Here is a 17,943-nt window from a genome sequence, read left to right on the forward strand (position 1 = left end):
TCCTTGGCTTTACCCATAGTGTCTAATATAAAGGATATACAGTGAAGCCCTTAATTATTCATGCTCAAGTCAATATTTATTTTATGCAACATCTTATTTGACTGAGAAAACACAGAAATAGTTATTTATTTCATATATCTTTCTTTAGTTTAATATGTGTATCTCTATCTTATTGTCTCGTGCTGATGTCATTTCCATGCAGAAGAATCCAGTTGGTCAACAAGACAGGTGCACTACAGATATAAATCCAAATTTGCCATTGGTAGGGTAGGTATATGATTTGGGCCTTAACTGTACATCAGGTCACACCTCTGTTCTGTTGCCCCTAGAGACGAGGTGTGTGTGAACATGCTGTCAGTAGAGTGTAAAGCGTGGGCGAGGGATGGGATGGTCATCTGAGAAGAGCTGGAGTGTGTAATGGGAATATTAGATTACGGATCCTATCATAAGCATAATGAGAGAGTAGCCCCAGTAGTAAAGTAAATGAACATCTGGATATCAACCACCCAGGTTTATGAGTTGAGTACCAATGAGCATATTTTGTAGTGAGTTTCCAAATCATAATCCAAGCACAAACTGTATTTGAGAAGGTAGACTAGCAGAGATATGCTTGTATTTCCCTGGATTTATCTGTGTTTGTTTACTTTTTCCACCCCAAATCTTTCTTCCCTTTTTGATGCCGACAGCTTGCGAGTGGCACAGGGCATGAAATCTCTTTGTGTCTGTCCCCGCCGCTGGCAGGTGGACCGCTAATCTGGGCGGCCTACACCGAAATGTCAAGTGGATTAAGAAAGTGGCCTTTTCATCAGCAAGGTGCTCACACATCAGAGTGCCACAGACTCGCTGGGTGTGGATTAGTGGCTGCTGTGGGGGGGGGGGGGGGCAGGGGGCATCTTGCTGCTGGGGGCAGGGGGGCAGGGGGCATCTTGCATCACCCTCCCCTTCCTCTGGCACTGTCTCCCTCTGGAAATAACACACTGAGACGGTGTAACAGCTTGCAGTTAAGAGAAAAACAGAGGAAGAAGGGTCGTTGGGCAAGACAAAATATTGGGTGAGCACAATTAGAGCAGGGGACTTGAGGGCCTTCCACAAAAAATATATATAATATAAAAATATATATTCAAAGATGGAGGCATTATTTTAAAATATACAACATCCCGATGTAGTACATCTGGATGGGCATGTGCCCAGCTAAATTCAATGGGCACAGTGCCACCGCAGTGCAAGATGAGCTAATATTGGGCTGATTAGACAGGAAGTGGTCTCATCTGTCAGTACTGTTTCAGTGCAATTTACTTTTACTGAATTCATTCATTCATGACTAATGAACTTATGTTATGAACTTCATCACCTTTTTGGCCACACGCAGCACATGTGATCATTTAGTTACATTTCTCACTCTGATCAGGGCCTGCTCAGATGCTGCTTACTGTATGTCACCTATCATCCAGACAGCTTCAGTGAACTCTTCACTTCTGGTTACATTGCCTCACTCTTTCTCTCTCTCTCTCTTTCACTAGCTCTCTCTGTCTTTCCCTCTCTCTCTCAGATCCCCCCCGTTACATTGCCTCTCTCTCTCTCTTTCTCTCTCTCTCTTTCACTAGCTCTCTCTGTCTTTCCCTCTCTCTCTCAGACCCCCCCCCCCCACACACACACACACACACACACACAAACACACACACAGTGACTCACAAAAAATGCCACACTACTGCAGTTTCCTAATAAGGGCATAGATATAAACATTTCCCCCCACCCTGGGGAACAATAGGAGGAGACTCCTCGTCATCAAATGGCATCCTGCATCATTCCAGCGTTCCTGTGAGATCTCCAGAATAACGCTCAGCTTCCCCAAAACGCATTCCTCTTCAAACAGGTGAGGTGACCTAATTGCTTCTCCAAATAGCCCTGCTGTCAGACTCCCATTAAAGTTAACGACCTCATTATGATCCTGTGATCTTCATCGCTTCCAGGCAAGGCGAGATGAGGTGGCTTCACACGGGGATACTTCTGTCTTCTCTTTTCCACGTAACATGGCAGAGGCTAATGTTGCCAGATATCTCAGCCAGGGCTAAACGGCAGTCTGTCAGACCTAATGGTTTTTTCACACTTGTTAAGCTGATCTGTGCGAAGCTCTGATCTGTGGCAAGAGATGCCGAGAACAAACAAACGAAGGCAGCCGGTCACAGCTAGTGCACACACCCGCAGACATCATTAGGGGATGAACAAGAGGGGATGAAAACAGATTTACTTTATTTCACTCCATCATTACAGTCATCCACACAGACATTGGTCATTAGTCCTATTGGTGATTAGTGTGACCATGGATACAGCCATGTGCAAGAGAGAATTAAATAAGATTTAGGCCTACATTATTTGCCTGTGTAAATACTGTACATTCATCCACAGGGTTACTTCATTCCCATCTAAGTACCGCTGCTATATTATCTGTTATATCTTTTCATTTAGCAAAGAAAGATATTCTCAATTGTGGCCTTTTCCAAGACAAAATAGTGTGTCTGTAGTGCATATGCAGTATCTGGGACACTGGTAAAAGATGAGGATTGAGGACTGCATAGTGCAACTCCGGGACATTGAATCCATTGGCGCAGGAGCATCAGTAGCCTCGCAGTGTGTGCATCTCTGCATTACTCAGTAACTGAACTGTGTGTGTATGTGTGTGTGTGTGTGTGTGTGTGTATGGGGAATGAAGCAGAGCGTCAGATGAATTAGGTCAGGTGTCCGCACTGCTGCGAGAGGAATGACTGAGTAGACAGAGAGGTAGAGCAAGGACGAAGCCACCCCATCCACATGCCCCCGCCGCGACATCTCTCTCTCTCACACACACTCACACACACACACACACACACGGACGAAGCCACCCCATCCACATGCCCCCGCCGCGACATCTCTCTCTCTCACACACACTCACACACACACACACACACACGGACGAAGCCACCCCATCCACATGCCCCCGCCGCGACATCTCTCTCTCTCACACACACTCACACACACACACACACACACACGGACGACGCCACCGCATCCACAGGCACCCACCACGCGGTGCGGCATTCCATATTCAGGGCCTGTGTTGGTGGATTCCTGCACACATTTTCAATGTCACACACAGAAGCAGGGAAACGGGATATCCACACACACACACACACACACACACACACACACACGACACACAAACAAATGTTGACACCTCTGAGAAACACATAATAAATGAAATAAAGATTACTGAAAAAAGTTTTTCTTTTTTATTTATACTCAGAGAATAGCTGCACAGTTTCACAGGGGAATAACATTAAATGGGGTGTTGAGTATTATGGTTGTGTTGTGTCGTGTAGAGGACGGCGCTGAAGTTGAACAAGTGGAGAGAGGATGCAGTTGTCCTGAATTATACTCTCTGGACACCGGAGGGAGTGGCAAGTGGGTTGGAGGCTGCTGAGAGGCGGGTCGCGGAAGGTCAAGCTGACTCCAGGGAGATGCTTGAATGCCCAGGCCCACTTCTGTCCGCCTCAGCGCAGCGCCTTATTTGTCCGGTACTGGGATGGCACGTCCCAGGTGCTAGACAGAGGAGTGGAGAGGAGAGCAGAGCAGAGGAGAGACTCACAGCTTAACCAGCCACTCAAGAAGACAAGCAAGTCTTCGCCCCCACAAACACCTTCACACGAGCATTCTGGTGTCCAAAGGTGCGAGAACTAAGACTGCCTGATTTGAAGGTAAGGCATCTGGCTTTGTTTATGCGATTGATATCGAGACAGGGAACAGAGAGAGAGAGAGAGGGACTGTGGGTTGTTGTGTATTAATAATTCCAAATAAAAACAATTGAGTGTGTGTGTGTGTGTGTGTGTGTGAGAGAGAGAGAGAAGTCAGTCAAAAGTCAGAAAGAAACAACCTTGACTGGTATTATGGGACTTAGCACTCAAGGCAAAAATGCATGTGACCTTGTAATCTTCTTAAACATTTCCAGTTTCAAGTGGTGTAACCTCAGAAGTGTGCGAGGAGGAGACGCTCAGCCTGAACGGGCTTATTTCAAATTGACTGTGAAAGTTCATGGCAGCGATTAGGTGATTCACAAAAGGCTGTTTATGAGGAAGAACAAACACACCGCTTGTCTAACAACGCTGTAATCCTCTCGGTTTTTAAAACCCTGCTCTTGACTGAAGGCAAGCTCATCAAAGATGTGTAGAATTTCTATCTCCACAACCCACCCCTCACTTCCCTCTGGCCTTGCAAGTGTTTGTAGGGTTCATGGGTACCACAGTGTTTGAAGTTGGAGGTGACTAACACCCAGCTTTGCTGTTAATTATTGGCTGAAGTTTAGCATGCTGAAAATAGCTTGAGGAATGTTTTTTCCATCATTAATATGCCTCTATCTCTCGGCTGCTGCTTAAGAAGTGTACACTTGTAGAGTTATCCCACTAACACACAAAGCAGGTATTTACCTATCAAAGGGCATCAGTGAGTGTATTTGTACGAACCGCAATTCTGTCTCCGCTTGACGATGTACTTATTTTGGAATCAGCTGCTTAAGGGAGTCGGCATGACGGGGCGACCCAAGAGACTCGCGCGCACGTTTACAGACACACCACCTTGAGTGATGTACTTTAACATCTGCGAAACAAGGAGCTCGATGACTCATATGTCAGTATGCATCACTTCCTACCATGATGGAGACAGAGGGAAGCAATGGCACCAACTGCTATCTCTGATCTACAACTGTTACATACCAGTTGCAATGCACCAAGTAGATTTTCAACATCATCCTCTGTGTTTTTCAAAGTTGAAGCAAGAGAAAGTCAGACTTTCTTCATTAGATGGATTATATTAGTTAATTGCGTGATTAATTGATGATTATGAAATATTGTCAAGTTTAAGTGTTTAAGTCTTCAGAAAATGTTGAATGAAAAAATAAAAAAGTATCTCTCCATGCCCTTAGAGCCCCAATCAAAGCTAGTTACATCACCAGTCTTGGCAGCACAGCTAAAGGTCGAAGGTCAAACAAGTTGCCATGGCAGAGGTCATCCAGTCCACAGGGGGCGTGATGGAGGTCCTATCAGAGGCCCAGTCCAGCAGTGCCATCAGGGAGAGCTTCTCTGAGGTGAAGTCCTCAGCAAGCGTCTCAGAGCACTTTTCTGAAGTCCAAATGACCTCGTCTTCATCCTCATCCTCTTCAACAATGTCTTCCTCCACCTCCTCATCCTCCTCCACGGTCACCAAAGTCCGCAGAATTTCCCAGACATCCAGAGGCGTTGATGGTAAGCCCCAGAATTTCTCCCAAATGTAATGCAAATATCCATCTGTGTGAAATTGGATTATCTCCTTGACTTTTTCTCAGTTTCCTCAGGGATTAATGTAGTTCCTATCTGCCATCTGTAATATCCTCCATTGGTAGGATTGATTAGAGTCAGGAGCTCTCTGAACCTCACCATTGATCAGCTGAAGGCTCTGAAACAAATTTCCACAAATGAACTGACATTTAAACACCAGCATTCCTAATTCACTGGAGTGAAAACCAATCAAAAAGTTTTCATGACAGAATGTTAAACTGGTGTATGTGTGTGTGTGTGTGTTTGTGTGTGTGTGAGTGTATGTGTGTGTGTGTGTGTGTGTGTGTGTGTGTGTGTGTGTGTGTGTGTGTGTGTGAACGTGCGTGTGTATGTATGTGTGTGCGTATGTGTCTATCTACAGGCGCAGAGCGGACAGTGGTCCAAAGAAAGACGTCTGCCATTGTAGAGTCTTACAGCCAGGTGCAGAAATCCTCTACGATCCCTCCAGCGGAGTCCATGCCAGACTTTGAGCTGAAGCCTCGTCCAATCACTGCTCAGGAGGGTGAGTTGTGTCCAGAACATAAGACCCAAGCATATTTGGAAATAAACTAAAGTAACATTTGCCATCTCATTTCTAAACCTATTTCACTGTGCGTTGACTATCAGGTCCATTGATTTGTCTATCACAGAGCACTTACTTGAGCATATTTACAGCATTCCAAATTTAACATTCATACTTAGTCGATTTTTATACCATATTTTTACAGCCATGTGTAATTGTCTAGAAAGTTGCACAGTGTCAATCCCTCTGCTTGCTTCAAATGTCAGCTTAAATAAAGTGTGAAGATAAATAATTGAATTGCTACTTATTGAACTTATTAATTGAATTGCAAATTACCTTTATGAAGACCTGCTATTCCAGCAGTTGGGTACTCACTATTACATTTCATATTTCATGACTCTGTGACTTTAGGAGACAAGGTGTCTTTTAAAGTGAAGGTGATAGGGAAGCCGAAGCCAACAGTGGCGTGGGTGAGAGAGAGCGGCAAGCCTCTATCAGAGGGCACAACGACTTACTTTGACACCATCAATAAGCAGCATGTTTTAAAGGTGAGGCTGTTTCAAAGACCTACGAAATCTTAATAGTGACCACTGATGCGTTACGGACACAATTTCACGCTTCCATTGCATATTCGAGGTTATCACATTTTATTTTTCCTCAAGGCTTTAAAATGAGTCGTTTATAAGCGTTTCTGCAAGGAAGGACTTCCCAGGACTGTCCACATCAGCACATCATAAAACAGCTGTTATCTCTATTTACGAGAGACAAAGCCAACTTGATATGCACTGAGTTAACTTAACACTCACATCAAGCCTATCAAGAACATTCCTCAAGTGTTATGCTGGGATAAGTAGCGTTTTAAATCATCAGTTTGCATTCCGTGAGATGTGCAACGAGAAGATTTAGTGCCCTTCTCCTGTTCCAGGCAAGTGTCTTCAAAGCAGCTCAAAGCTCTATGATCAAGCAATTAGCATTTAGTAGCTCAGCATATGCATACCCCGTAGGCCGGTTAAATTAAGCGCAAAAAACAATCACTTTGCGATAAAAGCATCAAATTTAGTAGGAAGGCTCACAAAGGGGGTCTGATCAGATTTAGGACCGTAGGCGCTCGGAATTTGACCCCTGGGGGTCATAAATGGCCGCTAAATATGGAATTCGTAATGGGAAAATGGATTAAAAGCTGCCAGAAACATAAAATGCAATAACATATTTCACCATAAATACATGTAAATATGAGCACACTTTCACATAGAAGGTCTTTAAACTTTAAAATATAAGATATGTTTTAAAAGTTGCTCCTGTAATACTAAATATTACTATATGGGTTAATTAAAATCTGTAAATTCATAGATAGATAGATATATATACTTTATTGATCCCTAGGGGAAATTCAAGATTCATGTTATGTGATGTGAATGTCATATTATGTGATCAAGAGCGTGATTAAGTGATTAAGAGCTGATGTTTGTCTGGTCTCTACCAAAGCAATTCACAAATGGTGATACAAAAAGGTCAACTGTTTTTAAACAGCTGACATGGAAAGAGACACACAGGCTAATCCACCATGGCAAGGCTCATTCGGATTAGTTTTTTTTAATTTTTTTTTAAAAAAAATTTTGTCTTTTTAATGTAGACCTGCATAACAAGAAACAGAACAAAGAACCAGTACAGTAGTTCAACTCTTCAGCTGTTGAGCTTTGAATATTAACACAAGATTTAATTAATAACATAACATATACGATTCTAAAATTCCATGCTGAATTTAATGACCACTTTTGTCTCAGTCAAGAAGCAAAAAAATGATTTTACACACGCTTTACACTCTCTGACATTCTCCCTCACATAAACATGAAGCAGTACACTGCAGTGATGCTGCTCTGCATTTGCATTTGCTACAGCTTTTGTACATTTGCAGGCAATAAGTTCATAGCAGGCTTTAGATGCTTCAGCAAGTGAGGTCCAGTATGGTTCAAAACTGCCATCCTCTGTTTTGACCCACCCCCATTTAGATGGACAAGGCAAATGAGGAGAAGACAGTAATACTTGGCCCCAAATATGACCACCCTGATATGTTGCCTTTTTCACATGCTGTTCAAGAGCTGCACTTGGAATTCAGCGAACACTGTGGCTTTTTGAAAAAAGCTTTTTCCTAGACGTGTTCACGCTCTCACATGTACTGGTTCTGTCATACAGCAGAACTGTGAATCTTTCAATTGTCTCTGATATATGTGTGAGGGAATATCAGATGGAGCACAGCTCAATTCCAACAATGCCTGAGTAAATTTGGGGAGGACTTATGTTGCCCATGCTGTTTTTTTTCCATAACCAACAAAGCTAGACACTGATTCACAACCAGTCAGAGCATGAAACATTGGAAGTGCACGTGCCTTCTCAGGACTAAGGCTGTGTGCAATTTCATGTGCTGCAATGGGCATAAAATTCTTTCCTGTTCCAATTGCAACCTAGTGTCACCAAGGCATTGCACCACAGAAAATGCCAGCACAATGACATCTGTATCAACAGTTCGAATCATGACCTTTTGATGGCCATTCTGCGCAGCATGAGATGCATGCAAAATCATCCTGCTATCTGCTTTCTCATGGTTGCATGGAGATAAAGCACATGTGTCAGACAGCTGTGGCTTGCAGAGGATGTTACCTCCCTGAGTAATGACAAGTTGCTTCTCTCCATCATCAAATGACTTTATTTTGATCCACCCTTAGAAAGCTCTGCCAGTTCGCTGGCAAAGCTGCTTCAGCACATACACGCCTGCGGATCCCTTTACCACACTTTGCTCTTGCAGTGCCTTTGATGGAGTCTGCAAAGTACCTGTCCTATACCAAGTCAACACGTCACAAGTTGATTTTTGATGACACAAGGAAATATAAGGAAGGAACACTTAATGGGCATACTCTGCAGATCTTTCTTGAGCCAGTAGACTTGAGCATTATGATTGCTGCTCCATCAAGGACAACACAGGAGACATTGGGAGCCTCTAACTTGGGAGGACAACCTTATTCAAGACAAAACAGGAGGTCACTCTTGGTACACTGGCTGAGCTTGCCATTCTCAGAGAAAGCTGGAGGGCAAGGCTGATTTTCATGGCAGAAGAATTCCTCAAGATTTCCTTCCCTGTTCTGGCAACCTATGTAAAGCCTTGAAAAGAGTTCCATATCTTTTCTGAAAGTCACTAATCTTTGTTGACTGTTGCTGCGAGTTTTCATAGAACTTGTTTGGAAGACCTTCAATTTATTGTGACAAATGGGATCATAAATAGATTTTGTTGTATTGACTAGGCGATCGAGTGTAAATGCCTTGAATTGATCTTGTCCAATTTGATGAACATTCTGCACAGTCTTTATCGCACAAGGGTCAGCTATTTCTTTTGAATCAAGCACAAGTGTAGGGTTTGTTCATGGTGATGCCTAATTCTGTCCTTATGGCCACTCTGATGTGCCTCTTCAAATTCTTGGATAACCCTAGCCACTTCAGGCCACCGCCGCAGTGTACTAGGATTGCCTAGCAAGCCAACGGCTCCACCATCCCCCTTCACACGGGCATTATTCTGCTCATGGGCTTGATCGATGGGAATTGCAGAGAACACACTCTTCGACTTCTGCACAACAAAATCGCCAGCCAAGAACTCCTTGTAAACTTGTGGATGCTTGGTGGGGAGCTCTGCCATGTCCCTCAAATGTACCGGAATCCATCTGGCATAATTGGTATGATCAAGGGCGAAAAACCATGGTGTGAGGTCAGCCAAGGCATCAAGATACATGTTAAAAGAACCCAGCCGCAGAGACCTACAAAGATCAAAAAAGACAGCTCAAGTTCCATAACTGTGGCCCAATACTGAAATGTGGGACTGTATCTTTTTGCCTCTTGCACCATTCATCAAAGCCCAACACATGAGCAACATGGGCCACTTTTAAGAAAGTCAGCTGTGCCTGTTGTGGTAATGTCTGCTTGAACAAGAGCCTCTACCCAACCACTTCCTTGCAGCCAGTCCCTTAAAGTCCTCAAGAATGCCATCTCAATGTGGAGACCCCCAAAAAGAATGACAATTTCACCATATCTATTTGGCCACTTCCACTGTATTTGCTTGGCCACGGCAAATAGGCTCTGGATGCAAATGATTAATTGCATTTCTGATGACATCCATTGAGTGCCTGATCATTGCAACTGTGTGTAATATCTAATAACTTCTAGTCAAGGTGAGAGCATTTGAAGAGCAAAGAATTGACTGAGATTAGCTTTTGGTGGTATAAACTAGCCATACAATAGCACAGAGTTACAATGAAATAAATAGGATTTTTTTTTTTTGAGGAATTGCAGCTAGTTTAGATAACCAGCCTAAATGAAATTCTGTGGAAATGTACACCCACTTTATTTCACAGAATCCTAACTCTAAATTCCTGCAGACTAAAACCTATTTGATGTTATATTTGCCTGTCTGAGTTATGTTTGCTAATTTGCAGTATTAGCCTACACTATTTTTACTGAGTAACAGTGAGAAACACATTCAACTGACTTTGCCTTTATCGTACTTGTAGTAAAAAATCCCACCAGTTCCCTAGATTTTAAAGAGAATAATATACAACTGTGGCCACCACAAGATGAAACCTACTGACTGAATAAGGAGGAGTCACTGACAAACTACCAAGTAAAAATGATGAGTATTAGTATGCACACAATTTAATATTAAACATTTAAATATACATTTAAAAAGTACATCATTTCTGATAGATATCATAATAACCTCTTTTCCTTTTTGTTTAAAAATGAACTGGATTGATTGATGACCAAATGTGGATTTTGTGCAAATGTGTTTGTTTATACATTTTTTTATTGTTAATTTCTGTCATCTATCCATTATGACATTATGAAATCCATATTTGGCTGCCATTTTCAGTTTTTTTTAAAACATATCTTATATTTTAAAGTTTACATGTGAAAGTGTGCTCATATTTACATGTATTTATGTTGAAATGTGTTATTGTATTTTATGTTTCTGGTAGCTTTTAATTCATTTTCCCATTACGAAATCCATATCTGGCGGCCATTTTTCGGCCGCTATGGCCCCCAGGGGCCAAATTTTGAGCGCCTACGGTCCTAAATCTGATCAGACCCCCTTTGTGAGCCTTCATACCAAATTTAATTTCGCAAAGTGATCGATTCTGATGAAAATCTTAGCCACCCCACTAACCATCTGTTCCATCTAGAGGTGGAGTGCAGCAAAGCCTCAGCACTGCACTGCCCCCTTGTGTCTGATGTGGGAAATGCATGGAGTGAAATCTAAGGTGGTGTGATGATTTCTTTTTCACAGATCAAACCCTTGTCTCTGGAGGATGCTGATGTCTACAAATGCGTCGCCTCCAATGATCATGGAGACGCCGTGTACGCCGTGTCCCTGGTGGTGACTGAGAGTAAGCAAGAATGTGTGTGTGTGTGTGTGTGTGTGCATGTGTGTGTGTGTGTGTGTGTCTGTGTGTGTGTGTGTGTGTGTGTGTGTGGGTGGGTGGGTGGTTGTGTGAGTTTGCATTTGTGCCTGTGTGTGAGTTTGTGTGCATGAAATGTACATTTACAAACACCTTTGCAAACATTCCCTTTCTCATGAAAACATGTTTGTAACTCAGATCCAGCCATGGACTTCAAGAAGATGCTGAAGAAACGGTGAGTAGTATGTACTGTACTCTACAGTCCTCTCACTGGATTTATTAACCCACAAACAGCCATTTCAAAAATCACATTTCTCCTCTCTCAATAGTTAATTGTTCTTTACTTTAGGGAACACATGTTAGGCATTTATGAATAAGTAGGCATTCATGAATTGGGGCAGCCGTGGCCTACTGGTTAGCGCTTCGGACTTGTAACCGGATGGTTGCCAGTTCGAACCCCGACCAGTAGGAAGCGGCTGAAGTGCCCTTGAGCAAGGAACCTAAACCCCTCACTGCTCCTCACCCCTCACTCCGAGCGCCGCTGTTGTAGCAGGCAGCTCACTGCGCCGGGATTAGTGTGTGCTTCACCTCACTGTGTGTTCACTGTGTGCTGAGTGTGTTTCACTAACTACGGATTGGGATACATGCAGAGATCAAATTTCCCTCACGGGATCAAAAGAGTATATTATACTTATACTTAAGTATTGTGTGTATGTATTAGTGCTCAACGAGGTCTGTATGTGTCATTACATTCATTCACATTATTTTCAACAATTTCTTATTCATACTGAATAGGTGATTTGATCTTGGTAAATTCTTAATAAACAGCTGGTTTGTCATGATCTAAATACAGTAGTATGACTCAAAATAGAACTATTCTGTCACTGTAAGTCCCATATTCAGACAGAGAATTAGGAGTCCATAAGCTCTCTAACTTGATTCATACTATATACCCCATATAGCCTTAGATCAAGACCAACTAGTTGCTCATTAAGGATTTCCCAAGAAGAAATTACCTATTGGCTAAGAATAAGATAGTGTTTAATAAGCATCCAAAAGGCATGCCGTGCAATGATGCTTAATACAGACCTTGTTGAGCACTAATACATGCAAATATTAGTTATGTACTCCAAAGTTCTCCAAACTGAAGTCTTACTGGTACTTGTTACATGCAATAGAGAGTAAGCATATAACGGTAGTCATTTCAACTATAATGTGTCAAAATAAATCTGACGCTTTGGCTCTTGATCCTCCTGGCTGGCCAGGAATGTGCAGACCCTGAGGAGAGAGGAGAGGAGGCCTCCCACGGAGGAGGAGATGCTGAAGATCCTGGCGGGAGCCGACAAGAAGGACTACGAGCGCATCTGTGCTGAGCATGGCTTCACGGACTTCAGGGGCATCCTGAAGAAGCTGAAGGAGCTGAAGAGGAGAGAGGATGTGGAGGTAGAGAATCTCCATAGACAGTACTGCTGTTCACTGGGCGCTTGACTAGTATCACTATCACTGAGTAATCATTCTGTGTTGTTTTTTTTTAATGTATTTTAATGATTACTTTTATTAGCTATTCCTGTTTGCTTTTGTTTATGTAAAGCACATTGAATGACCTCTGTGTATGAAATGAGCTATATAAATGAACTTGACTTGACTTGACCAGGGAAGGCTTCCATCTCAATGGGGCAGCAACCCAAACACCACACATGCACAGCATGCAGTTTGGTTAGACCATGCCGTTTGGTTAACACAGTTAGTTTAGACCATGCTGTTAAAGGTCTGTTACGTTTGTCAGCATTTCTGTGTCTCCCAGACAATGTATTGCGTGTAAATTCAGTGCATGTCCTAATATGTGTTGTAGTTTTTTTGTTTTGTTGTAATTATGGTTTGCATGTGAAATCACCAAACAGATGGTCAAGATCCTGAAACCCTTGCAAGATGTTACAGCAAAGGCTGACTCCAATGTCATTTTTGAAACCATGATGGAACTGAAAGACCCAAACATCAAGATGCGCTGGTTTAAGGTAAAAACCTTGCTTTTATGTGTGTGTGTGCGTGTGCCTGCGTGTGTGTGCGTGCGTGCGTGTGCGTGTGCGTGTGCGTGTGTGTGTGTGTGTGTGTGTGTGTGTGTGTGTGTGTGCCTGTGTGTGTGCGTGCGTGCGTGCATGCGTGCCTGTGTGCGTGTGCGTGTGCGTGTGCCTGCGTGGGTGCGTGTGTGCGTGCATGCGTGTGTGTATGTGTGTGTTTTTCCAAACACACACCTGTACTTGCTGACTCAGGACGGAGAGTTGCTGCGGGTCCAGTACTCCCTGGGGAAGTACGAAGTGAAGCAGCTGGGTACCAAGCACATGCTGTGCATCGCCAGCGTGAGCCTCAAAGACACGGGCACCTACTCACTGCAGGTCGGGGACAAGGCCCTCAACGCCAAGCTCACCGTCATAGGCAAGCACTCGCATGCAAATGGACCACCCATTATTCCCTAGCAGTGCATATTTCAGCGTTTTGTGAAGTCTTTGGGTTGTAATATTTCTTGCAGAATGCTATTGTATTTTAGTGCAGTGCTGAGCTGGTGTACCTACCTGGTGTAGTGCTCTGTGAGATTAATTGTGTTTTAATGTTCTGTAATCTTTCTAAAACGGGTGAAATGCCAAAGGTGCTGTCAGCAACCAATTTTCTTTCCTTAGGAGACTCACCAGAGTTCAGTCTGCAGAGTTGCATGCCAGGCACTGAAATAAAGCCCAGAGGAAATCCACACTCGCTCTTTCTCTCCTGTCATCTTTTACTTCATCTTCCTCTCCTCTCATCTTTTACTTCATCTGTCCATTTCCCTCTCTGATCTACTTGCTCATCTCCTCTCTCGTCTAGACGAGCCTTTGAAGTTTGTGTCGGACCTGAAGCCCATGCGCGTCACCGAGCGGCAGACGGCCACGTTCGAGGTACGCCTCTCCAAGAAGACCGACGTGCCGTTAGTGTGGAAGTGCAAGGACAAGGAGCTGAAGAGGGATGAGAAGTACGACATGTCCGTGTCCGAGGACGGCTTGACCTACACGCTGAGGGTCAAGGACGTCCGTCCAAGCGACACAGGAGACTACACCCTGAGCCTGGGCGACCTGACAGCCACTGCACCCCTCTTCATTGAAAGCAAGAGGCTTTAATTTCCACCCTAGTTTTGCGTTATGTCCTTGATTTTAGAGACACAACGTTACTTTAAATCTAAATGAGTGAAAGTTTGTTTATACAGTATGCATTTTATATTTATATGCATGTCCTGCATTGTAATGCATGTATATGCATTTTATTCATTCAAATGCTACTTCAATGTCCTTCACCTGCCTCCTCTTTCGCTGACACCCTCGTTCCATCCTCACAGGGATTCCCATTAAGTTTGCGTGTCACCTGAAGAACGTTCGTGTGAAGGAGAAAGGCAAAGCACGCATGGAGTGTGAGATGAGCTCGAAGGACGTCCACATCAAATGGCTAATGGACGGCCGTGACATCACCGCCAACCCACGCTACATCTTCGTGCGCGAAGGCAAGCACGCCGAGCTGATCGTCGAGGACTGTGACCTGGCGGACGGCGGCGAGTACAGCATCGTGTGCACGCAGGACAACGATGCCCAGGAGTACGTCAGCTCCGCCAACCTCACTGTCGACGGTAGAGGACCAGATCAACTCAAAGCTCCTTTATTTAAATAAGAAAAAAAAAAACACCGCCACTGACTGTTTTAAAACATGTCAGTGTACAGTTAATTTGAACCAGGCAGTTATCTGTTTTAATGTTAGTCATATGTCCTTTGTTCTTGTGTCTCTCTGTGTGTGTGTGTGTGTGTGTGTGCAGAGAGGTTTGCCTCAGTGACAAGCGGCCTGTCGGACCTGCAGTGTCCCACGGGTTCAGGGGCCGAGCTGTGTGTGGTTCTGAACGATGAGAAGGTGGATGGAATTTGGCTTAAGGATGGGAAAGAGGTAAGGAGGACACACACACACACACACACACACACACACACACACACACACACATAAACACACACACACACACAAACACACACACATACACACACACACACACACAAACGCACATACACATACACACACACAAACACACACACACACACACACGCACACACATATTGTATAAACACACACACACACACACACACACACACACACACACACACACACACACACACACACACACACCCCTCCTACACAGCATTAGACAACATCCACAGGAATCCTTACCACACGGCTATTGTATGTCAGATCTGTCTACAGGTATCGCTTACATGACATGCAATGTCCACTCATACATACAGTGCAGTAACTATATACCCCAGGCAGGTGAGCTGTAACCACATCTCAGCATCCAATATGGTGTAATTATATCTGTGTAGCCTTTATAGTTGTGACTTGTGTTACACAAGTGTTAACGTCAAGCATGCACAGATGTATAGCTTATTGTGGTGACACAATTATGTCACATTGTTATCATTTGGGGAGATAAATAGATCCTCCATATCAGTTTACTCTTCTCCTACCTGCTCATTAAATGGCTGGGGTTGTTAAGGCACAGAGCACTGCTTAATAAATGACTTTAATGAATGTAAATCTCCCGCAAATCTTTTACCTATTGGCATGACGTCAAGCATCGCTGCTGAGGTTTTCTTCTAAATCCTGCTCAACCTTCACAAAGGCTACACACTCCCCTGCTATTTTCTGTTTTAATCTGCACCACGGTTCATGCGATTTTTTAATTGCTTCTTGATGGGAAGTTGAATTCGTTTAGAGTGTCTCAAACTTCTTGTATAACTCATATGCTCATAACTCCCACCTGCAGGTTGATCAAATTACATCGTTACACCACAACCACTAATTCAGGCAGATTTCCGCTGTAATATCACAGGGGCGAGTCTGAGGTGAGGTCGGGCTGTTTCTCGTTTGTCTGTGCAGGTGTCGGAGCTGAGCGGGGTGCAGGTGGTCAAGCAGGGCGCCGTGCACAAGCTGCTCTTCAGCAGCGTGGGGGACGAGCACGAGGGCAAATACACCTTCAGGGCCAAGGGGGCTGAGAGCGAGGCCGTGCTGGCCATCGCAGGTAGGCTGGACGCAAAGAGCATTACGACGCCAGAGCTGCTGTGGTGCCCGAGGTGTATCAGGGACAGTAAACTACATGCTGTTTAGGGGCTGTTCAGGTTCAGGTTTATGGCAGGGATGGACCCCCAGGTCATGGGCTGCTGGGCATGGGAGTGCCTCTGAGAAATCTCTACATAGTGATGAGGAAATGTAGACATGCATACATAGGGTGTTGGAACATTGGGGGGAGCCAACTGTACTAATGCTCTTTCAGACTGTGCTGCCTTGACAGCAGTTTGTGCAAATGATGACAACTATTGTAAAAGCCTAGGGTACTCTTAAATGCTTAAATCTTGAATCATTAAAATATTCAACATGAAGGGCTCCTATGACCTTTGCAATCATGGGTCTCCTGTGGAGGCATCCCGATCATTATCATAGGCAAATTATCTTGCATCCACTGGGTTAGGATATGTGAATATGTAGTGTCAAGTTTATTACAACTTACACATGTGTACGCGTGATATGTGTAGAGTCAGGATTATTAGACTTATATAAGCATGACGCTACATGTTGGCATAACTGAACTCATTAAAAGCAACAAGATGATATGAATGGGTTAGGTTTTATGTGCTAAATCCTCCTTTGTAGTGCATAATTCAAGGCAGACACCACATTAGAACGACCCTATTGGTTGCTCACACATTCACATTGCTACCATCCTTGCCCAGATCCTCCAGTCATCGACACCACCATGCTGGAGGTGCTGTCCAGCCAGCCGGTGACAGTGAAGGCCGGGCAGACGGCCACCATCAAGATCCCCTTCCGGGGCAAGCCGGCGCCGCGCGTCAGCTGGTACAAGGACGGCATCGAGGTGACGGAGGATGTGCGTACGACGGTGGAGCGTGGTGTTGACCAGAGCACGCTCACGCTGAGCCACTGCGTCAGGGAGGACAGCGGCGCGGTCATGCTCAAGCTGAAGAGCGACTGCGGCACGGCCGTCGCCAACCTGCACCTCAACGTGGTGGGTGAGTACCACTGCAACCTGAAGAGGAAGGCCTGTCCCAAGGACAGCGGTCAGATAGGGTGAGTTTTACACCGGGTGCGTGTGGCGTGAGCATGTCAGCTATGTGTTTTATTTCAGCTCCCATGGTAACAGGTTAGACCTGGCACACTGCCTGCGTGACACGCACGTCTCAGGCGCGTCTCGAGCCGCATCGAAAACGCGTGCATTGCTAGAAATAGGACTCAGGCCTATTTGTCACGCCACACGCAAGCATGTTGGAAGTGTTTCCATTCAAAAGAGTGAGGAAAAAGAGAGGCCACCGCAGCGCCGCATCAGACACGCTTCTGTAAGCAAAGACATAGAAAACGCCATGCGGCCGGCACGCAGCAGACACGCAGCAGACACGCAGCAGACACGCCATGTTCACGCCACGTTCCCGGCACGTTCCCGGTGTTAAACGGGCCTTAGGCACACTGCCTGCGTGACGCTCATGTCTCAGGCGCGTACACACACGCATGCACAAACACACCCACACACAGACACACATAAACACACACACACATAAACACACACACACACACATAAACAAACACACAC

The 17,943-nt window shown here is 44.5% G+C and overlaps 1 protein-coding gene across 1 annotated transcript in view; it reads left to right on the forward strand.

Moving 5' to 3' along the window:
- The first annotated feature begins 3,642 nt into the window (after positions 1-3,642).
- Positions 3,643-17,943, forward strand: part of LOC121723671 (immunoglobulin superfamily member 22-like) — a 24,040-nt gene continuing 9,739 nt past the window's right edge. Inside the window, exons 1-14 of the mRNA XM_042109578.1 lie at positions 3,643-3,731; positions 4,952-5,270; positions 5,704-5,844; positions 6,256-6,392; positions 11,171-11,270; positions 11,481-11,517; positions 12,548-12,725; positions 13,184-13,297; positions 13,553-13,715; positions 14,139-14,414; positions 14,644-14,928; positions 15,112-15,236; positions 16,221-16,362; positions 17,072-17,368. Coding sequence (XP_041965512.1) covers positions 5,024-5,270; positions 5,704-5,844; positions 6,256-6,392; positions 11,171-11,270; positions 11,481-11,517; positions 12,548-12,725; positions 13,184-13,297; positions 13,553-13,715; positions 14,139-14,414; positions 14,644-14,928; positions 15,112-15,236; positions 16,221-16,362; positions 17,072-17,368 — 2,242 coding nt within the window. The 5' untranslated portion in view covers positions 3,643-3,731; positions 4,952-5,023. The remainder of the gene's footprint in view (positions 3,732-4,951; positions 5,271-5,703; positions 5,845-6,255; positions 6,393-11,170; positions 11,271-11,480; positions 11,518-12,547; positions 12,726-13,183; positions 13,298-13,552; positions 13,716-14,138; positions 14,415-14,643; positions 14,929-15,111; positions 15,237-16,220; positions 16,363-17,071; positions 17,369-17,943) is intronic.

Source organism: Alosa sapidissima, chromosome 11 (genome assembly GCF_018492685.1).
Source record: "Alosa sapidissima isolate fAloSap1 chromosome 11, fAloSap1.pri, whole genome shotgun sequence".
Lineage (NCBI taxonomy): Eukaryota > Metazoa > Chordata > Actinopteri > Clupeiformes > Clupeidae > Alosa > Alosa sapidissima.